This window comes from Tenrec ecaudatus, chromosome 3, assembly GCF_050624435.1.
Source record: "Tenrec ecaudatus isolate mTenEca1 chromosome 3, mTenEca1.hap1, whole genome shotgun sequence".
NCBI lineage: Eukaryota > Metazoa > Chordata > Mammalia > Afrosoricida > Tenrecidae > Tenrec > Tenrec ecaudatus.
Genome location: NC_134532.1, coordinates 167,231,876 through 167,255,355, shown reverse-complemented (window position 1 = coordinate 167,255,355; position 23,480 = coordinate 167,231,876). Strand labels below are relative to the sequence as shown.

The following is a 23,480-nucleotide window of genomic DNA, read 5'->3' as shown; positions in this document are numbered from 1 at the left end:
TCATGACACCCCAGTTTTCTCAGCAAGCCCCTTTGCTCTCTCTCCTGTGTCCCTGCTCCCTACCCTGGGCCTGGTCGTGTGTTGCCCGAACCTCGGCACTCTCTGCAGCCCTTCTCTCCTCGCTCATCTGTCTCACTTCACTGCCAGGAGAATCCTCGTGTCGCCCCTGTTCAGCCACTGTTGGAAACCATTGTGGATAGCACTACACTATGTCAGCGGAAGTCCCCTGGGAGACCTATAGCAGTGTGTCCCAAAGTGGGCAGTGTGGCTCCCCGACAGGTGCTGCAACGGTTCAGGGGCGTGCAAAAGCAGACACGTGCACTTTATCCTGGAAATTAAAACAGCACGTTAAAAAATTAACACAAATGAAAAAGAACAAAAGCTTTTAATTGCCATGCGGTGTTGAGTAGTTTTAGTTTCTTAAGAAGGGGCCAGTAGGTCACATCGTTTGGGGACCTGTGGTGTGTAGTATGGGCCAGAGAGGCAGACACTCTTTGTCAACATTGTACAGGGCCCTGGAAGAAGTTTGGACTTTATCTTAAAGGCAATGGAATCTTGGGCATGCCTCCATCATAAACAGGGGGGAGGGTGTGTGACTTGATCTCATTTATGTTTCAGAAGATAACTGTGGCAGCAGGGTGAAGGTGGTGGGATCAGGACAGAGACGTAACCACCCACTGAGGAGAAATGGACAGATTTGAGAAATAGAGTTAGTAGTAAGAAGCGAAACTTTAATGCTGGATTTGGTGGTGCAACTGGTGATGAGCTGCTACCCGAAAAGTTGGAGGCCCCAGTTCATCCAGAGATGCCTCAGGAGAAAGGCCTGGAGCTCTGCTTCTGAAAAACCAGCCATGGAGAATAACGCACCTCTGACACAGCGGGGGCCACCTTGAACAGAGCCCCTTGCTAGCTGTTTCAAGGATTTCGCACACACTCGGCAGCCATACATGCTGCCACTGTGTTCTTTTCTGACCCCCAGTGGAGCTCAGAATGCACACAGCTAGCATGGCCACACGCTTCCCTGTTGATCACCTGCTGGCAGAAGCAGATTCATTTCTAACAAGTGCCGTTTTCCTCGCCACGGCTTATCTATTCCTGATGCCTGACAGTTTTATAACGGGGACAGTTCTTGAAGGGAAGTACAGTGAGAAGGGAATCAGTCAAGAGCTATGCTACCTTGCTCATTAACAATGAGTCTCTTACCATTTCTCTGTACTGCTTTTTTTAACAGAAAACTCTTCTGGGGAAATCAAGATCCGATTCGCCCAATTTCCCAAAGTGCTTTGAGGGCTCGGCTGTCAAAGAGACTTGAGTACCTTGCCAATCCCAAGGAAACCTCCCGCCATTATATACCTAACAGGTCAGCATTTGTGCTATTGGGTGATTTTATTAGGAGTCCATAGGACAGATGAACACAGAACCCAGCCCCTTCATCTAAAAGGCACAAGTGATTAATCTGTCATGAAATTTTATTGAGGACTGGTGATTGTAGCTCTGCTTTTATTTTTAATCATTTTATTGGGGGCTCATACAATGCTATCACAATCCATCCATCCATACATCGTGTTAAGTACATTTGCATTGCCATCATCATTCTCAAAATATCTGCTTTCCACTTAAGCCCCTGGCATCAGCTCCTCATTTTCCCCTCCCTACCTTTTCACCCCTCCCTCATGAACCCTTGAAAATTTACAAGTCATTATAATTTTGTCATGTCTTACAGTCTCCAACATCTCCCTTCACTCACTTTTCTGTTCACCGACCTCCAGGGAGGAGGTTATATGTAGATCCTTGTAATCAGTTCCCCCTTTTTACCCCGCCTTCCCTCCACCCTCCTGGTATCGCCCCTTTCAGCACTGGATGAAGCTCTGCTTTTAATCTGAAACCACTGCTCAATTTTTCAAAGTAAGGTCTAAAACAGACTCATAGCCTCTCATTATATGGTTTTGATTTATTAGTATTCTTATTTAAAAATAAAATTAGAGTGCTAAGAAAACACACCTTTGGGAGAAAAATGTGAAACAAAACTCAGAGACGTAAAGGAGGCCAGTATAAACAAGTGTGCTTTGCAAGTTTTCAGTCTCTTCCTGCGCATGTGAAAACTGGGCGATGCGCGGGGAAGACTGCTTTACCTTACGCCGTTGAGAAGCATAGTAAAGGTTCCACGAGCTTCCTGAAGAATAAGCAAATCTGTGTTGGGAAAAGCACAGCCAGCACGCTCTTCAGAAGCACGGGTAGGGGAGCTTTGTCTCATATACTTCAGACATGTTATCAAGAGAGACCAGTCCCTGGAGGAGGCTCTCATGCTTGGTGACGAAGATGATCAACAAGAAAGAGGAGGGCCTTCAAAGAGTCGGAGTGACACAGAAGCTGCAACAATGGCGTCAGACAGGGCAGTGCTTGCCAGAGTGGGGCAGGACTGGGCACTGCTTCGTTCTGTTGCACATCGTGTTCCTGAGAATTGTAAGTGACTCTGCCGTTTAACAATAGCAGCACTCTAGGAAAGCAGATAGCCATATCTTCTCTTGCAGAGTCAATGATGAATTCAAACTGCCCCCATTGTGGTTCGCGGTCAAGTGTTTCCCCACTGGCCCGCCTAGACTATTTCACACAGATAGTTGGTGACATTGTTATCAGGTGTCGTTTGGTTGGCTCCGGCACTCTGTGTAGCAGGGTGAAACGCTGCCAGGTCCTGCACCATCCTCACAGTCGCTGCTATGTTTGACCTCACTGTTGCAGCCACTGTGTCCATTTGTCTCCTCAAAGGTCTCCTTCCATTCCACACATTCTCTCCTGTACCAAGTGTAGTAGTTACATAATCTGTTGTCAATTTGAGTATTAACAGTGAAGGGGTGGAGTCCAGCCTGTCAATCAGGTCCCAACTTGATGACCACATTTGGAGACTGTAAGGAGATAAATAGCTTGCTGGAGGTAGGACACGCACTCAGTCCCTGCGAGGCATTCTTGTTGACAAGCCACATGGAGACAGGCTGATGGCAGTCAGAGTCTGAGAACTGGAGAAGTCACATGGAGACCCCTGCCAGCGCTGAGATGCCTACACTGCCAGTGGATCCACAAGACTTTCCACCCACTGGCCTGTGATCTTATTGCATTCAGCATCATTGCATGTGTTTCATGAGTCTGAAGAGGAATGTATAGATTGGTATCAGACATATGGGCTAATACTGGACTTACGGACTTGATCTGGACTGGGCTGTGATGTTTTCTCCATATTCAATTACTCTTGTTTATAAAATGCTTTATTTTTTTAAAACATTTTTATTAGGGGCTCATACAATGCTTATCACAATCCATACAGATACATACATCAATTGTATAAAGCACATCTGTACATTCTTTGCCCTAATCATTTTCAAAGCATTTGCTCCACTTAAGCCCTTTGCATCAGGTCCTCTTTTTTGCCCCCTCCCTCCCTGCTCCCCCCTCCCTCATGAGCCCTTGATAATTTATAGATTGTTTTTTGTCATATCTTGCCCTATCCGGAGTCTCCCTTCACCCCCTTCTCTGCTGTCCGTCTCCCAGGGAGGAGGTCACATGTAGATCCTTGTAATCGGTTCCCCCTTTCCAACCCACTCACCCTCTACTCTCCCAGTATCGCCCTTCACACCCCTGTTCCTGAAGGTATAATCCACCCTGGATTCCCTGTGCCTCCAGCTCCTATATGCACCAGTGTACAACATAAAGTGCTTTCTTATACACATGTGAGTGTATGTGGATTTGTTTTTCTAGTCTACCCAGCTAACACACCAAGCATGATGTCTTTTTCCAGGTGTCTTTTGATACCATGTCCAAAGACCATGAGGGAAGTCTCTTCCTCCTTGCTTCCTTGTGTTTAAGGGACATTCTGGCTGTACTTCCTCCAAGACCGCTGTGCTGGTTCTTCTGGCAGCCCAGCGCACGCCTGTTCTTCTTTGCCAGCACCATAATTCAGATACATCAGTTCTCCCTCAGCTTTCCTCCTCATGTCCTCTTTCACATGCACGTCAGCTGATTGGAAAAACCATCAAAGTGACATTTTGCATCAAATCTGTTCTTTTTTCTTAGCTAGTCGGCTTATTCTCAGTAGTTCTACCAGCACACAATATAATCTGGTACATTTTAATAGTTCAGTTGCATTCATGAGTTGTGCAGTTACCGTTACAATCAATTCCAGGACATTTCTTCTTCCTTGTCCTTGTTGTTGTTAGCTCCCCATTCCCTGCCTGCCTCCCTGCCTTTCAATTCCATTTGAATCTATTGGTCCAGTTGTGATCTCTGTAGGCTTACCTAACCAGAGTTTCATATACAACAAATCATACCAAACCAAGACAGAATATGAACAAACAGCCCAACAACAATGACAAACTAAGAAAAACATCCATCAATAACAAAGCAGAACATATTAAAAATTGGGACAATTTTACATTGAGTCAAGAGGATGATCAGTGCAAAAGTGCCACATTTTCAATTGCTTTATTACCATTTTATTGGGAGTCAATACAGATATCATTCCGTAGTTCAATCACATCAAGGAGTATTAGGCAATTGCTACCACAATCAGTTTTAAAACATTCTTTTCCTTCCTGAACTTGACATGAGCTCCCTTTTTACCCTTACCCCCCAACCACTGCCGAATCCCTTATTCTACTTGCTGTCCCTGTAGGTTCATCAGTTCTGGGTTTCATATACTGAAAAACACAAAAACATATAACAAAAATTCTAGACGGTGACTCACAATGACATAGCACATCTGAGATAAATCCCAATATGAACAACAAAATAAAAGCAAAAACATAGAGAAAATGTTGAACACCAGATCAGGCCTAACTTGCATCAGAGGGGGGGTCAACCGACAGGGCTTCAACCATTCAAGTCAGGTTTATCCTTGGCATCTTCTATGATCATCTCTCCAATGCACTCTTCTTGGTAACTACTTTCCTCCCATCCCTCCATTATGGATAGAGGGAAATCACTGAAGACTTATTTCCGATGTCGATCCCACAGATGCATCTTGGGCTCCCACTGTCATCCATAGCCTTCTGCAAACCAGATTTTCACAATTTCGGCTCTGTTATTATTCCCTCCTTTGACTTTGAATTCTATGATTTACAATCCTTGATCACTGTTGATGATGCGCTTCTTCCAAGTGGATTTAGTTGACATCTCACTTAAATGGCTGCTTGTTTGGAGACAAACCTTTAAGACCCCCAACACTATTTTATCGTATACCTGGGCACCATCTAAAATCTTCACCACACTTTGCTATAGCACCATATCTTCTGTGCTTCCTTCCTGAGGGTGAGTATCGAGCGAGCAGGACCATGATTTAAGAACTAATTGTTCGTAAGTTGGAGCTAGGATTTAGAGCGAGCCCCAAACCTATTCTTGGATCTATGTTGTTGTTGTTGTTTTCAATTTGCCTTTGACTCCCTTTCAAACCCTCCTGGTTAATTTATGGTAGAGAGTCTTATTGATCATTCCCATGGGCATAACGATCTTCTGTTAATATTGTCTTGGATTAGCCCTAGGTACTAATTTTTTAAAGCCCAGTTGAGAGAGGGATATTGGTCCAATATAGACTAACTCCACATCACAGTACATGAATTATTCACTTTTACAGAGTCAATCCTTTGGTGGCTGGACACTATTTATACAAACAGTGGGGGTTGAACTTCAGGGAAAATTTACAATAATAATCAGCGATTATTATTATGACACCTCTATACCTCCTCTGGGCTTGGAATTCATTATTTACAATCCTTGGATCACACATCCTAGTGTGCTTCTTCCATGTAGACTTAGCTGACATCTTGGCTGTTTATTTTAAGTCAAGTTTTTAAGATCCTAGATGCGATTCTTTCTTATGTCTGGCCCCCATCTGCGTTCTTCACTACACTTGTCTATAGCATCCATGTCTTCAGTGCTCACTTCATGGTGTTAGCGGTTTTTATTAAAAAAACAAACAAACCAACAGCTTTGAGGCATTTTATTATAAAAAGTCAGACTCATTTATAAACTAATATGTATTTTAAAATTCATCATACAGTTACTTCATTTTTTAGCTTGGCCTTCAAGTAAATCTTTAGCTTCATTGATTTTGGCTGTTATAAGGAGATCTTCCCTTATCTGGGTGGTTTAAGAGCATAATTTGCTGATGAGCATCTCTTATTTTTCCTTTATCGGCAGTAGGACTTACACCCAGAATAAACGCTGCCTCCTGTCTTGTAATTTGGGTCCAAATCCACCTCGGTAATAGCCACTCATGAAAGCAAGTTTTGGTAGACTGAAAATATGTTTTTCTCGAGGCCCCACTTACTCCATGGCTTGCAAAACATAGTATCCTGTAAATCCTGCAGCAGTGATGATCAGTCCAACAGCTACCACAGTGCTGGCCCATGGCTCCGGCTGTGCCGCTGTGCTCCCACCAGGCATCCCGTTTATCCCAGCCCAGGAGCCGTGGCCACCTGCCCCAGTCCTCTACCAGAAATCAACATGGCCACCACCTCATGGGAGTCGGTGTTATTAAGCATGGTGCACCAAATCCGTCCATCCTATCCATCTATCCATCCATCGATCCATCCATCAATTCATCCATCCATCCATGGTTTATATGTGTTTGTGGTTCACAACATCATTATTTTATTGAAGGACATTCATTATAAATTATCCGCATGTGCATATGGTAGTTCTATTGATATTACCATTACTTTACCCACTGGAATAAAATTTAAAACACTATTGAGAAAAAGAAAAGTATACATGTATAGGACAGTTTTTAGACCAAAATACATGGATTGTTGATTTGTACAGATGAACAATTTAAGTGACTGGACACTAGTTGCACTTACCTTGTGGTTGGAGGTAGAATTAGATTCTTGAAATTCTCTAAATCCAGATGGAATCATACTTTGGCTCCTGTGGACTGGTTTTAAGATCCTCAGCTTTAACTTGAAATTATATTCAACTTGAAATTCAGGAAAAATCATAAGAATTGCCTATATAACTGTGAAGCATGCGTTTTCTATTTTTCATCAGTATCACCAGTGCTTCTGTTTAGAAGATAAAATCTATTTGTTACAGCAAACTGATGTGCTTTGGAATATGAGAATAGAAGCGAGGTATAAATTTTATAGATGGCTGTGCTAAAAATAATGAAGGCATACAAATGGAAACTAGGGATTGTTTCAACAGCTACTTATTCTATAAACATATAGGAAGGACATTCTGCTTAAAAACCAAACAAACGACTCAGTGGCGGCAAGCTACAATGACTCTTAGCCAAGAAGAGAGAGCAGAGTAGAAAAACCAACTGTGGGCTCATCCTAATGTGATTGACTGAACAATAGCTCCCCTGAGGGAGATCCACTGATAGCAAGGTCCTGGGTATTCTCTGGCCTGGAATGGAGAGACAGAGTCCCTGGTTCATTGGTGTCAACCTTTAGGTGTGAGGGAGGAGGTCTGGTTGGCTGAAGGGTTATGTGTTGTGCTGCCAGCCTTGAGGTTAGCAGTTAGAAACCATCGTCCGCTCTGAGGGGGAACGAGGAGGCTTTCTGCTTCTGGGAAGAGTTAGTCTTGGTGACCCACAGTGTTGCTCTACCCTGTCCTATAGGGTCGCCATGAACTGGAATTGACTCAAAGGCAATGAGTTTCATTTTGGTTTGGTTAGGTGTAATATGGATATTTAAAAATAATCAGAGTTCCCTCAGTGACTCAGGGGGTTCCAAGAGATAGCTCTTGGGAAGCAAAGGGAATTGCCTATGGTTACATCCTGTGCTTTAGCTAAACTCTGAACTAGCTTAGCACTAACATGTCACTGTCACACACACACACACAAAAGATGTTTGCAAAAAATTAACTGTCTAACCAGACCTCAGTTTCTTTGTTATTAACAGCTTTAACTATCTTTAAAGCAACTGCTCTTCCCCCTGGGAACAATAATTCAGCAATAAAGAGGTAAACTGCCCTACCCACTCCGCGGGGCTAGAGGTCAAAGCTGAAAATGCAATAATCATTGGAACCATGCTGATTTCACTCACTTCTTCTGTCTTCTCTGATTTGCAGGTCTCTGTATTACTACAGCTCTGGACGAGACTCCGTCATCTGGGAGATACCTTCTGCGGCACTTTCTAGCCGCCCCTCCAAAAGGGTGAAGAAGCTGGCACAGCCCAAGAGATGCTTTGCACCCTCTCTCAGAAATTGTAAGGTGGAGCAGGAGAGCGATAGGTGGGACATCTGGAGAATCTTGGTCACTTCTTCCGGTTGCAGGTCGCAAGATCACTGAGCTTTTATTGAGTGTGTGCAATTTCATGAGCTAAGTTCAGGATGAGCTTCAAAGCATCAGTTAAGATATAAAACGATCGCCACAATTGTAGGTAACCAGAAAAATCCGCATCAGTTACACAGAACTCCAAACCCACTGCCATGCAGTTGCTCTTTTGACTCCAGTTATGGTGAAGCTAAAATTCACACTGAACCTTACAATGGCAGCCAGTTAGCAGAAGTTTCCCAACGAAGAACACAGGCTTGGCCATCTTTAGAACTTGCTGCTGCTCTCTTAGGCCTCTGTGATTTTGCAGAGGGTCTTCCTTTTGCTTTGAATGCTGAGTTCCTCCTGGTCATTAATGAACTGATGTGGTGCTGTGGTTGATAGCCAAGCCAGTTCTCTGATGGTCTGTGTTACTGGAAGCCTAGTGTACAGTTCCAGGGAGATGATACGTCCACCACCTTTGCCACCACACACCAGGAATATTGTGTCCAGTTTGAAATGCTTTGCTTTCAGAAATGGATAATTAATTTGAGAGTATTCAGAAGAAAGCGAATGAGGTGGTAAAGCTCCTAGAAATGTGAAGAGGAACATAGTTAAGAAAAAAGGACATTAAGAAATTTTTATTGGGGGCTCATACAACTCTTATCACAATCCATACATCCATCCATGGTGTCAAGCACATTTGTACATTTGTTGCGCTCATCATTCTCAAAACACTTGCTTTCCACTTGAGCCCTTGGTATCAGCTCCTCATTTCCCCCCTCTCTTCCCGCTCCCTCTTCCTTCATGGACCCTTGACAATTTATAAATTATTATTTTGTCATATCTTACACTGTCTGACGTCTCCCTTCACCCATGTTCCTGTTGTCCGTACTCCAGGGAGGAGGCCACATGTAGATCCTTGTAATCTGTTCCCCCTTTCTACGCCACCTTCCCTCCACCCTTCCAGTATTGCCACTCTCACCACTGGTCCTGAAGGGATCATCTGTCCTGGATTTTCTGTGTTTCCAGTTCCTATCTGTACCAGTGTACATCCTCTGGTCTAGCCAGTTTTGTAAGATAGAATTGGGATCGTGATAGTGAGGGTGGGGAGGAAGCATTTAGGAAATAGAGGAAAGTTGTATGTTTCATTGTTGCTACACTGCACTCTGACTGGCTCGTCTCCTCTCCGCGACCCTTCTGTAAGGGGACGTCCAATTTCCTACAGATGGGTTTTGGGTCCCCACTCCGCATTCCCCCTCATTCACAATGATTTTTTTGTTCTTTGATCCTGATCCCTTTGACACCTTGTGATCACACAGGCTGGTGTGCTTCCTCCATGTGGGTTTTGTTGCTTCTGAGTTAGGTGGCTACTTGTTTACCTTCAAGCCTTTAAGACTCCAGATGCTATGTCTTTTGATAGCTGGGCACTATCAACTTTCTTCACCACATTTGCTTCTGTACCCATTTGTCTTCAGCGATCATATCGGGAAGAAGAGCACACAAAAAATGACATGTTTAACCTAGAAGAGGAAATTGTGACAGTTGTGATCAAATGTTTGAAGTGTTGACATTTAAAAAGGAAGTAGAAGTGAAATTACTAAATGTTAATCTGAGCACGAGAAGTAGAGTAAGTAATTTGCAGGGTAACAGATGTCAACTAAGTATAGGAAAATCTTCCAGTTAGCTCTCCAACAATGTGAACAATTACCAGAAAAGATAGCCCATCTTCACCCCAATCTTTCAAAGTGATCAAGCAGAGGCTGGCCGGATGACTCTCTGTGAGTTTGAGGACATGTCCCTGCATTCAGAGAGAGGTTGGGCGGGATGATTCAAGTCTTCTATCCCATCATACTTGGTAGAGTGGAGGGGAGTGAAAAAGAGGAAGGTTCTTAATGAGATGGATCGACCCAGTGGTAGCAACAATGTACTGAGGCATAGGAACAATTGTAAGGAGGGCGCAGGACAGTGCAGTGTTTTGTTCTGTGGTACATAAGGCCACTGTGGTTCGGAACCAAGTCAATGGCACCTAACAACACCAACAATCTCAGGATTCAGTGATGGTAGGCCTGGTCCTGCCCATACAGTTTCTTTCTTTTTTTAAAAAACAATTTTATTAGCACTTCATCCATATGTTGTACTTTAATAATTCAGTCATATCTAGAACAGCTGTAAAATTATCACCATATTCAGTTCTAGAACATTTTCTTCATCTTTGTACTCATTCATGTAATTATTATTATTTTTTCTAATTGTGACAAAAATATACACAATAGAGCTTTCTCTAATGCCACAACTTCTACTTGTATAATTCAATGTCATTGATTACACTCTTCGTGTTGTACAACTCTTATTGATACACTTTTCCAAATTACCCTACCACCATTAACATAAACTCCCTAGCAACAACTCTGTCCCTTTTGCCTGTGGTAACCATCGGTCAAGTTTGGTTTCTTTTTTTTTGTGGTTTTCTCGATAGAGTATTCACATAATGTACACTTTGTGGTTAAATCTCTTTTAAAATTAGTTGTATATACATAATCACAATCAGTTCTAGTGCTCCCACTCTGCTCCCCAAGTCTCCCCCTCCTCCCCATCTCCTCCTGCTCACCCCCACATCCCTGATAAACCATTGCTTATTATCTCTATTTATATACTCCTATACTTCACAAATTGGGAAACCCAACAGAAACAATAAAAACAAAAAATAAAATGGCAAGGATAAAGTAATAGTATAAAGATAAAAATAAAGAGTTAGAAAAAAGACCACCATCAATATTTTAAAAGCCAGGGAAGAAATTTTTGTCATGAAACAAGCAAGACATCATTAAGCCTAGAACAAATTCAGGTTGGATCAAGAGGGAGGTCAACTGACCAAGTATCAAGTTCGATCCAGCATAATCAAGTTTACAATGATCTTTGCAAAGTTGTTTGAGTCCCTTGCCCATGGCTAGAGGGGATCTGCCAGAGGCTTAATCTGTCTAGATAGTCTGCAGATGGGGTTGGGGCTCCCATTGTCCTCCATGGCCTTCTACAAATTTGGTCTTCACCCTTTATTTATTTATTTATTTATTTATTTTTAAGCATTTTATTAGGGGTTCATACAACTCTTTTTTTTTGTTCATACAACTCTTATCACAATCCATACATAAACATACATCAATTTTATAAAGCAGGTCTTCACCCTTTAAGCTTTGTTACTTTTTCCTTCTTCATATTTGGATTTTGTTACTTACTCTCATCTTTGGATCACATAGGCTGGTAGTGCTTTTTCCATGTGGACTTAGTTGACTCCTCACTTAGATGGCTGCTTGTTTAAATACAAACCTTTAAGACCCCAGACACTATTCCAATGGATAGCCAGGCACCATCTACTTTCGTCACCACACTTTGCTGTAGTTGCCTTATCTCCAGTGATCATTTCATGGAGGTCAGTATGAAGCAGGGCCGTGTAATCAGAACTGTTCTTGGATTGGGGCCAGGGTTAAGTGGGAACTCTAAATCCACCTGCTTGTCCCTGGGATATGCATGACTCGTTTACTTTGCATTATGACAAAAACAAAACCCCTTAAGACCAATAACAACAGCAACAAACCAACCAGACAACAAAAACAAAACAAAACAAGCAAAACGCAGAAAAACAAAAACCCAAAGAAACAAAAAAGAGAAATATTGTTAATCATCACCTGGGGTATAAATTCCAGCACACAATCCGAGCATGGGGATTGGTGTCCGGGGAAGACTCCTGGATCAGTTCTTACAAGTGCAGATCCTTGCCCAACAGATCAAAACCTCTCATAGCAGTGCAAGGGTGCCATCAAGGTACTAAATACATGGTGATTCTGGGTCCCTTTCCTTTGGATACCCACTTCCACAGTCCCTGCGGGCGGCCTCTCTGCTGCTTCTCTTATCAGAGTATACAGGGCCTCAGTCCACAGGCACAGGCAGCTTCTAGGAAGGGCTCAGTTCATTCAGCCCAGACTCTATGTTGAGTCCCTCTGGGGTGGCCCCTGGGGGATGGATGACATGTTGCCTGCTAGGTCAGCATCCAAGGTCATTGTGGTGCCTAGCCCATGGTGTGGCTCATGGAGGGTTGAGTAGAAACATATTCATAATATCTACCCAGGAACATAAAATCTAGTCTATTGCCCCCTAGGTTCCCTACAATCATCGTTCAGCGTCCCTTCCCGATGTGAGGTTGCTCCTCCCCATTCACCCACCACACACACCAACAGAACTATCAGTGTCTCCTCCACAAGGTAGAGATGCTCCCCTCCCCTGCTCTGGGCTTGATTTCCTGGCATGGTCCTCCTTCCATTCCTCTGGGGCCCATTGATCTGTCTCAGCCTGTCTCAGTGTTGTACAGCATCAGGTGGGCGATCTTCTCTCATTTCCCCTCTCTCGAAGGAGTGACCCTAGCCAATGTGAGCTCGCCTTCTAGGTGATTTTTGTGAAATACAAATCAGGAAGGTGATGTATGGTTCATGGCCAGTAGGTAGTCTTCTACTCTTTGGGTCAGGAATTAGTCCCTAAGATTTGTTTAATGGGTGTTTCTTCTTATAGCAGTGGACTCACAATATTTGTCCTTTTGTGATTGAATTACTTCTCTCAGCATAATAGTTTCCAGGCCATTCCACGCCATGCAGTGTTTAGTGCTTTCATCACTGTTTTCAGGGGTATGTAGTATTCCATGTGTAGATGCTCCATAATTTCTTTATCCGTTCTTCCACTGTTGAGCATTTGGGCTGCTTTCCCTTTCTTGCTGCTACAAATATGGGAGAGCATACACCCCCTCCTATTTTAACTCTTACGTCCTTGGCATATATGCCTAATGGTGGTACTGCTGCATCATGGGGGATTTTAGTTCCCAGTTGCTTTAAGTATCGCCAAATCATTTTTCATAGTGGTTGTGTATATTTACAAGTCCCCAAACAATGTTTGCAAGTTCCATTCTCTCCATATCCTTTCCACCAGTTTTTTGTTTTCTGCTTCTTTGAATTGGGCTAGCATTGTGGGTGCAAAGTGGTATCTCATGTGGTTTTAATTTGCATCTCCCTGATGGTTAGTGATCTTGAGTAATTAGCCATTTGTACTTCATTTTTGGTGAGCAGTCTGTACATGTCTTTTTCTCATTTCTTACTTGGGTTGTTTCTTCTTGAGCTATTGTAGAATTCTGTATATTTTGATATGTCAGTCTTTGTCTGATGTGTTGTTGATAATTTTTTTCCCTCCAAATGTGGGCTCTTATTTTACTCTCCTGATGAAATCTTTTGATGTGCATAAGTGATGTAATTTCAGCATGAGCCAGTCATCTATCTTGCCTTCTGCTGTGTGTGTGTCTCCTCCATTATGCTTAGGAGTCTATGTATGGCCCACAATAGGGCCCTTACCTTATTCCAGCCTTCTCAGGATGACCCTGAGAGCTTTGGGGTTGGCATTTAGGTCTTTAATCCATCTTGAGTTCACTTTTGTCCATGGAGAAAGATAGGATCTTGTTTCATTCTTCTGCATGTGGAAATCCACTTTGCCCGGCACTGATTGTTGAAGAGGCTGACTTTCTTCCACTGGGTGTTTCTAAGTCCTCTGTCAAAGATTAGTTGCCTGTAGGCTGATGAATTTATGTCTGGGTTTTCTGTTCTGAGCCATTGGCCTATGTAATTGGCTGGAGATCTTTGTTATGAACATATACTTAAAAAATACTATTATATATTACCTTAATACAGAGAATCTCTCTGGATGTGTATTTGAAGCACAGTGTCTCTGGGCTGAGGCTGACTGTGTGCTTTTTTTGGACTGCGTTTTGTCACCTGACCTTTGTCTCCCCTGAGACTAGAGTCCTCAGGCTCCAGGGCAGGCATTTCTTCTCCCGGTGTTTGGTGATGGCTAAAATGTTTTCATAACTTCGCCCCCTGTGTGCTCCACTGTATTCATGGACATATATTTGCAGTATATGTAAACAAAAATGCAGAAATATCCTCTGTCAAACTCAAACATATTCATGGCGTGCACTTTTAAATTATGAAGTATTAGCTTCTCATAGTTCATAGTCTCTCAGTAGCCCTTTTTTTCAACCAATCCCCTGTGCATTCAGAAGTTACCAATTGGACTACTAACTACAAGGTCAGCAGTTTGACTCTACCAGTGACTCAGAGGAAGAAAGACAAAGCTTTCTGTTCCTGTAAAGATTTACAGCCTCAGAAACTCAAAGTACTAGCTCTTTGCTGCCCTAGAGGTTTACTGTGAGTTGGATTGACTTGATGGCAATGAGTTTGACTTTTGTCTATTAGGGCAGCCTTCTTGGCCCACTGTTCTCCCCTTACTTACCCATCTCTACTCAAGAAGAATTGTTTCTCTGATTAGTGGACCCATGGAAGCCTCAGTTCCACTGATCCACATGCCACTATTTTGGGGAGTTAAGGGGCTGAAGTTCACCATTCCCTTGACATCTCGGGGTGCATAAGTTCTTTCTTCTGCTCCAGCTGAGAAATGGGAAATCAACCCAAGATTTGGACACGCTTAGACTGAGTGTTAACACCCTTCAAGCCAGAAGCATTCAAACGCAGTGTGTGGCCTCCAGCTCGCACTGCAGGCCAAAGTCCTATTTTAAACCCTGATTTCTGTAGCTACACTCAGAGAATAAAGAGCAGTTTTTATGAGTCATGAAGAGAATAAAGAAGTAATATTTATAAGCAATCCTTTAAATCCTCTCACAACTTTCTAATGATCAAATGAAGGGTTTGCTAGTAGAGAGAAACAACGATTCTGAAAATGAAAGCGCAGTTACAGACAGAGACAGCCAGAAGTCCTAGTTTACTCCAGGCTAAAGGAAAACTAGCCCCAGTGCATCCCCAAACGAGAGGTGTGTGCCCAAAGATCGATAACTAGAGGGACATGGATCAGCCGAAATAGATGTTCATAGTTCCTTCGTCAGAAAGCCCCCGTGCCTTCCCTGTCTTCAGTCAGCATAGATTCACTTTTTCCCACCACACGATCCTAAAACATGAGTTAGCATTCTTTAATGCACGTCCAGCCGCTGCCGCTAGCCGATTCCAACTCACAGCGCCCCTAATAGGGTTGTTCAAGGCTGTAACTCCTTGTAGGAGTACATAGCCTCCTCTCTGTCCCTCAGAGCAGCTGGTGGGTTTGATTCACTGACCCTGCAATTAGCAGTCCAGCACTTACTCCGCAGCACCACCAGGGCTCCCCTCCCTACCTAATCACCCATTCGTTTCCAAGACCTCCTGTTGACACCAGGAAAGACTTGTGTGTTGGATCCAAGACATTTCGCCCAGAATTCCCTAACCATGTGGAAACACTCAGCTTCTGACTACTCTGCGACACTCACTGCTTAGAACCCCGGCAGCAAGCTTGTGTGGCATTGTATGGTAGGGAGTGCTAGACTACATTGTCGCTGGTCAGGCAACGTTCACATTTGAAGGATGTGCCTAGGAAGAAGGATGTGTCTAGGAAAGCCACGACAGTTCTTCCGACAACCTAAGGAAGGTGCTTGAAGAGGCTTTCTGAGAAGAGTCCGTTTGAGAAGACTCATTCTATAATGGAGGCCCGCGGAGCGGATTCTGATTCTGAGTAGCCTTTCATTGGATGCCCCGTTTCTTGATCCCTTTATGCGCTGAAAGACATTTGAGTTGCTCAGATTGTTCGCAGTACTGAATAGTTCCTTTACGCTCTCATGTGTCGAAGGTCGTGTGCCCCCAAGTCTTCCTTCCTCTGGCATTTCATTGACTTACTCACCGACATCGAGGCGGTTCTGCCTCCTAGCAACCCCACAGGCAGAGTAGAACTCGCAACTGCGTTTCTGAGACTGGAACTCTTCACGGGAGTAGAAGGCCCATCTTTCTCCTGCACTGAAGAGCAAATGGCCCAAAGTGAGATCGCTTATGCTTCACGTTTTTAGAAACGCCCCAAAGTCTTTTTGCCCGAATGATGGGCTCCTTTTGTATTCGTGTCAGATAACGAGATCGCCAGTGTGTGAGAGTAGATAGATTGGTGAGTATCATTGGCAGTGTTTTTATTAGGAGCGTTGTTGCTCGTTTTGGGTGAGTTGGACCCGACTCTGCTGTTTTGTCACTGCATGCCATCGGTGCCATCCAGTCAGCTCAGACGCACAGTGACCCAGGTGCAACAGGACAAACACCGCCCTGTCCTGCAAGCTTCACCATGGTTGCAGCCGCGGTGCCCAGCCATCTGGCTGAAGGTCGTCTTCTGGTTCACTTGCCCCTCTTCTTTACTGAGTATAATCTCCTCCTCAAGGGACGAGGCTCTCCTGTTAACATGTCCGAAGTATGGGTGATGAAGTCTCACCATTCTACTTCTGAGAAACCTACTGATTTATTTGTTCTCACAATTCTCAGTATATTCTTCACCTACATCATAATTCATATGTCAGTTCTTCTTCACTCTTCCTTCTTATGGACTGCTAAAAGGACAAACCAATCTGTCTTGCAGAAGTAAGGCCAGAGTGCTCCTTAGAGGCAAGAATGAAAGCCTTCGTCTTACATCCTGGGGCCATGTTGTCAGGCGAGACCAGTCCCTGGAGAAGGACATCATTTGGGAAAGGGGAGGGGCGGTGAGAAAGAGGAAGGCCTCAATGAGATGATTGACACAGTGGGGCACCAATAGGCTCAGGCCTGGGAACAATTCTGAGGCTGGCACAGGATCAAGCAGTGTTTCATTCTGTTGTGCCTGGGATCACTATGGGTCAGAGTCAACTCAATGGCACCTAACACCAGCGACATCCTTATTCATTGTCTAGCTTTCCCATTAATATGAGATGAAAATCCCATAACATGGGGATCTGAACAAGAGGTTAACTAGTAGCAAAGATCTCTCTTGAGCATTACTTTCTCTAAGAACTACCCATATGGGAGCAAATTGACACCAGGAACTGGAGAGATTGGATAGGAAACCTAGAGGACAGTGAGTTCTTTTTCTTAGGTTATTATTTTATTTTTAAAAAATTATTTTATTGGGGGCTCATACAACTCTTATCACAATCCATCCATCCATCCATGGTGTCAAGTACATTTGTTGCCCTCATCATTCTCAAAACATTTGCTTTCCACTTAAGCCCCTGGTATAAGCTCCTCATTTCCCCCACTCCTGATAATTATAGATCATTATTTTTCCATGTCTTACACTGATCGATCTCTCCCCTCACGCACTTTTCTGTTGTCTATCCCCCAGGGAAGGGGTTATATGTAGATCCTTGTAATCGGTTCCCTCTTTCTACCCCACCTTCCCTCCACCCTCCTATTATTGATACTCTCACCACTGGTCCTGAAGGGTTCATCTGTCCTGATTCCCTGTGTTTCCAGTTCCTATCTGTACCAGTGTATATCCTCTGGTCTAGCCAGATTTGTAAGGTAGAATTGGGATCATAATGGGGGGCAGGGGGAGGAAGCATTAAAGAACTAGAGGAAAGTTGTATGTTTCATCGTTGCTACACTGCAGCCTGACTGGCTCGTTTCCTCCCCAAGATATAAGGGGATGTCCAGTTGCCCACAGATGGGCTTTGGGTCCCTACTCTGTACCCACCCTTCACAATGATATGACTTTTTGTTCTGATGATGCCTGATACCTGATCCTTTCGTCACCTCGTGATCACACAGGCTGGTGTGCTTCTTCCACTTGGGCTTTGTTGCTTCTCAGCTAGATAGCCGCTTGTTTACCTTCAAGCCTTTAAGACCCCAGATACTATATCGTTTTATATCCGGGCACCATCAGCTTTCTTCACCACATTAACTTATGCACCCATTTGTCTTCAGTGATCGTGTTAGGAAGGTGAGCATCATGTAATGCCAGTTTAATAGAACAAAATGCTCTTGCATTGAGGGAGTACTTGAGTGGAAGCCCAATGTCCATCTGCTACCTTAATACTAAACCTATAAATATATTCACATAGATCTATTTCCCCATCATCATATATAAATATATTTACACATGTATATGCCTGTATTTAGACCTCTATAAATGCCCTTTGCCTCCTAGTTCTTTCCTCTATTTCGTTTTACTGTCCTCTTATCAAGAGACTTTTACAGCAGATTTTAGCAGCTCTATGCAATATGCCTTTTGATTTTGGAAGTGCTCCTTAGCATGTCTCCCAGGCCCATCCACGGTGAAGCACGTGTCCATATTTCACTCATCTGCGTGGTTGAAGAGGGAGCTGTGGTGGTGGTGTGGCTTAGGGGAGGTCGCCTGCTCCATACATATGTACACTTAGGGAAATCCTCCCTAGGGTTACTCTGAGGAGGATACGTGACTCAGTGGCAGTAGGTTTGGGTTATATGTTTAAGCAATATTTCATCCTATGGCTCTATCACATCTATGGGCATTTGGACAAGAAAAGGAAATAGCAGGCATTCAGATTGGGATGGAAGCAATAAACCTATATCTATTGAGAAATGACATATCGTGGGTATAAAAAGTTGTAATAATGAGAGTGGTGATACCAGGAGGGTATGGGAAGGTGAGGTAGAAGGGGGAAACTGATCACAAGGATCTACATATAACACCCTCCCTGGGGGACAGACAACAGAAAAGTGGGAGAGGGGAAATATCAGACAGTGTAAGACATGACAAAATAATAATTATAAGTTATGAATGGTTTGTGAGGGGGGTGGGGTGGGAGGGGATAAAATGAGGATCTGATAGAGGGCTCAAGTAGAAAGAAAACATTTGAGAATGACGATGGTTACAAATGTACAAATGTGCTTGACACGGTGGATGGATGGATGGATTGTGATGAGTTGTACGAGTCCCTAATAAAATTGATTCTACAAAAATCGTAAGGAATCCATATGAAACAATTAAAGCTAATAAGTAATTTTAGGAAGGTTTCAGGATACAGTATGAATATACAGAATCAGTGATACACTGGCAATGAACAATCTTGTAATGAAGTCAAGAACACAATCCCATTTACTCTGCATGCTTTCAACAAGCACAAAGTGGATTCAGACCGTTAATATGCGTGAGGTTACATGCTGGCTCATGAGGTGTTCTGGAATTAGATTGTGGTGATGGTTACACAACTTTGTGAGTGTTCTAGAAACCACAGAACTGTACATTTACCGGGTGAATTTTATGATGTGTGAATTGCATCTCAGTCCCAGGGAGGAAAAAGAAAGATAGCTAATAAACCACCCTTAGAGGGTGATTAACTACTTAGGACAGTCTTTTATCATATTGGTGTTTGGTTGGTTGGTTGGTGGGTGGTTGGGTTTTTGATAAGGGGTAGGAGTATGTGGGGATCAACTTATGAACATTGGCCAGATGACTAGAAGGTGTGGCCAGTCCTGTCTCACACTGCACCACCGCAGAAGCAATTAGCCATCACAGAGGGGCCCATGGTGATAACTGGAACTTCTACCTCCGATTTAATCAAGGGTTCAGGTAGAAAATGAGGTCTTTTGCATACTACAAGTTACAAACCACCAATGGCTCGTGAAAACAATCTAGTGGTTTTTCAATAAAAAAATCAAATTTCTAAAACTCAGAATACATTGCATAGAGTAGGCATTGTTTCATGAGAATCTTGTTTCATACATACACATGCACATATGCACATACTATTTCACAACATAAAATATACTTCTTAATGGAGATCGCAGTATTAAAAACATTGAGGTGATAAAAAGCAATGGTTTAAAAAAAAACAAACAAAGGCAATAGTGGTTGGTTATAGCAATAAAAAAATGTAGCTCTTTTTCTACCATCCAATAGTTAAAATATTTTATTTTTTCATTTCAGCCGCAGAGAGACTTTAACAAATATCCCTTATGCTTCTCCCCGGATATTACGCCTCTCTTTAGCTAAAGGCATGGATCCACACTACCTCCCTCCAAAAAAAGTAAGTGAGCCCACGTGAAAGGAGAAATTCCTGGTCCACTTTGTAACATGTTACCCATGTATATCCCCCTGTTCCAGATGGTCAATTTTTCTGCCTACCTCTCCGATGCCCAATGTATCTCTTAGGGTTTAAGTGGAGACAGGATGGCTTTGGGGATATAGGAAAAGGGACTTACTCGAGGGATTAGACCGTCCACCATTGTGGGAACTAGTGGCGAAGCCTGTGGAAGGTTTTTCCTCTGGCTGGGACTTGGGTTCCCTAGCTCCAGAAGCAACACGAGGTGCTGGAGTAGATTCTGAGGAGCGTCAGCAGTTCTCTGAAAAGTTTCTAGTTATCCTTTCTTCAGGCAAAGGCAGCAACTGCATCGTCACCCAAAGCTGCCCTTTCGTTTTGCCGCCCTGTGGTAATAATTTCTTTCAGAAGAATTAACACCAGACTAGTTGCAAGGAGTTGGAGATTAACGATGTCTCAGAAGGCTAACACTTCCAAGATGCTGTTCTGCTCCATTTCCCCTTCCTCCCGGGGTCTAGTCCCTCCTGTCCCTGGTCTCTGCAGTTCTCTACCACATCTCACAGAAACTCATGAAATGTTGAGCCAATGTCTCACAAGGTGGTTGGGTGCTGTTCAGTTCAAAATCTGAAGGTCAGCCAGAGGCCAAGCAAGTGCAAGCTCCAAAGCCAGAAAGGCAAGAATGTCCAAAAGTCACAGTGAGTCTTCTTGCTTCTTCCAAAGCTCAGTCCAGAAGTGGAGGGCTGGCTTTCTAGGTGAGGCCCATGTGTGGGAGGACGAGGAAACAAAGGATGGTGTCCTAGGTCACAGCCTCTAGTAAGGTAGAGGACACTATCAAGGAAACAAAGGGTGTGGTTTGGTTCACACCTTCTACTGAGGGCCGGTCTTAATCCAACCCTCTTCATGGGGCCCTAGCCACCGGTGTCTGAAGTTCAGAATGCACTAAGGCATTAGGGCTAGAAGGGCCATGGGCATTGGCTACCGCTCACCCTGCATGCCTTGGAATCCAAGTGTCTTTTTGTAACCCCTGGCAACAGCATCATTTGACCTTCTCAGCGGGGGAGGTGGCGCTGACTATTGGTGAGGAAGGCTCTGCAGTAGTTAAAGATTTGAATTCTCCAGCTTCAGTGGGTTCTTCCAGTTTTCAAGGTCAAGCCTTTCTCAATCATTGCTCTACTTTAACAGAAAAGAACGGTCACATTTGGGATACAATTTGTACTTTAAGTTTTCCAGTATGCTTAGAAGCAACCAACCCACCCTATTACCCTCTCCTACTCCCTGTCATCGAGGCAGTGCTGACTTATAGTGAGCACATAGTGGGTTCCTGAGACTGTGACAAGAGTAGAAAGCCCAATCCTCCTGAGGAGCTGCTGGTGGTTTCGAACTCCTGACCATTTGGATCAAAGCCCAATGCATCACCATGATACCACCAAAGCACCTACTCCATTATGTTCACTAAAATGTGCCATTCTGCTGGTCACCCTTCTTTGGAATGGCCAGGGTGGCCAGATGACAGTCTTCAGGATTGCTTGATACAGAGCAGTGGACTGCTTCCTTCATCATTTGGTTGGAACATTACAATTGGCATTCCGTCCATTCCAGGACCTTTGCCTTTTACTAATGCTGTCAGTGCAGCTTGTACTTCTTGATCACATTCTACCTCTTGAAACAATTGAACACTGACGAATTCTAGCACCTGTAAATGACCAAACGTTCACTTTTATTTGGATTGGGCACAGATAAGACTTTCTTCCAGTTGGTTGTTCAGGTAGCTATCTTCCACAATTCTTGGCATACACCAGTGAGTTTCCAGCATTGTATCCATTTGTTGAAGCATCTCAATTGCTTATTCCAGCAACACCAGGAGCCCTGTTTTTGCCAATGCCTTCAGTGCTGTTTGGACTTCTTCCTTCACTACCATAAGTTCTTAATCATGTTCTACTTTTAATCATTGGATACTGACCAGTTTTTGGTACAATGCCTCTGTGCATTCCTTCCATTTTCTTTTCAGGCTTTTTGTATAAATTAGGTTTTTGCCCACAGACTCCTTCAGTATTTCAGCTCAAGGCTTGAAGCTTTTCTTCTGTTCTCCCCCCACACCTTCCATTCATTTTTAAAATTTGTTTTGTTGTTGTTATTTTTTAAATCATTTTATTAGGGGCTCATATAACTCTTATCACAATCCATACACACATCAATTGTGTAAAGCACATTTGTACATTCATTGCCCTCATCATTCTCAAAACATTTGCTTTCCTTTTAAGCCCCTGGCATCAGCTCCTCATTTTTTCCCTCCCTCCCCGCGCGACCTCCCTCATGAACCCTTGATAATTTATAAATTACTATTTTGTCATATTTTTCCCTGTCCCACGTCTCCCTTCACCCACTTTTCTGTTGTCTGTCCCCCAGGGAGGAGGTCACATGTAGATCCTTGTAATCGGGTCCGCCTTCCACCCCACCCTCTGCCCTCCCAGTATCGCCACTCTCACCACTGGTCCTGAAAGGATCATCTGCCCTGGATTCCCTGTGTTTCCAGTTCCCATCTGTATCAGTGCACATCCTCTGGTCTAGCCAGACTAGCAAGGCAGAATTGGGCTCATGATAGTGGGGGAGGAGGAAGCCTTTAGGAACTAGAGAAAAGTTGTATGTTTCATCGTTGCTACATTGCACCCTAAATGGCTCATCTCCGCCCCAAGACCCTTCTGTAAGGGGATGTCCAATGGCTTACAAATGGGCTTTGGGTCTCCACTCCGCACCCCACCCCTTCACTATAATAAGATTTTTTGTTCTGATGATGCCTGATACCTGATCCCTTTGACACCTCGTGATCGCACAGGCTGGTGTGCTTCTTCCATGTGGGCTTTGTTGCTTCTGAGCTAGAAGGCTGCTTGTTTACCTTCAAGCCTTTAAGGCCCCAGATGCTTTATCTTTTGATAGCCGGGCACCATCAGCTTTCTTCACCACATTTGCTTATTTACCCTTTTTCTGTTCTTTGAGCTTAGGGAATGCTTAGTACATCTTCCCTTTTGACTTTCTGACTTCAGGTCTTTGCACATTTCATTGTACAGGTGTCCCATATGCCATACCACGTTTACTGAAAGGATCCTGAGGAGTCATTTCACCTTTACAAAAGAGGCAAAACGTGAAATCAGTGTTCGTGTATGTTTTGCAACAAGCCATTGAAGAAGCAGTGACACCATGTTCCTTCACCAGCAATTACACTCAGCACATCAGCATCAAGCCACTACGAGCTATGAACATGACGCTCGTGCTGTCTTAGTGTTTATGTGTTATTTGTTATGTGAGCAGACCTCTGGGAATGCTCAACTTTTTTTTCTTACATAAACTTCTCTTTAT

The 23,480-nt window shown here is 43.6% G+C and overlaps 1 protein-coding gene and 1 pseudogene across 1 annotated transcript in view; one reads left to right on the top strand and one right to left on the bottom strand.

Annotated features, from left to right (window-relative positions):
• The window catches only part of SPMAP2L (sperm microtubule associated protein 2 like), a 34,018-nt gene that overhangs the window by 3,419 nt on the left and 7,119 nt on the right, over positions 1-23,480 (top strand). Inside the window, exons 3-5 of the mRNA XM_075543578.1 lie at positions 1,232-1,360; positions 8,062-8,223; positions 20,021-20,114. Coding sequence (XP_075399693.1) covers positions 1,232-1,360; positions 8,062-8,223; positions 20,021-20,114 — 385 coding nt within the window. The remainder of the gene's footprint in view (positions 1-1,231; positions 1,361-8,061; positions 8,224-20,020; positions 20,115-23,480) is intronic.
• Positions 6,052-6,432, bottom strand: LOC142443093 (mitochondrial import inner membrane translocase subunit TIM14 pseudogene; annotated as a pseudogene).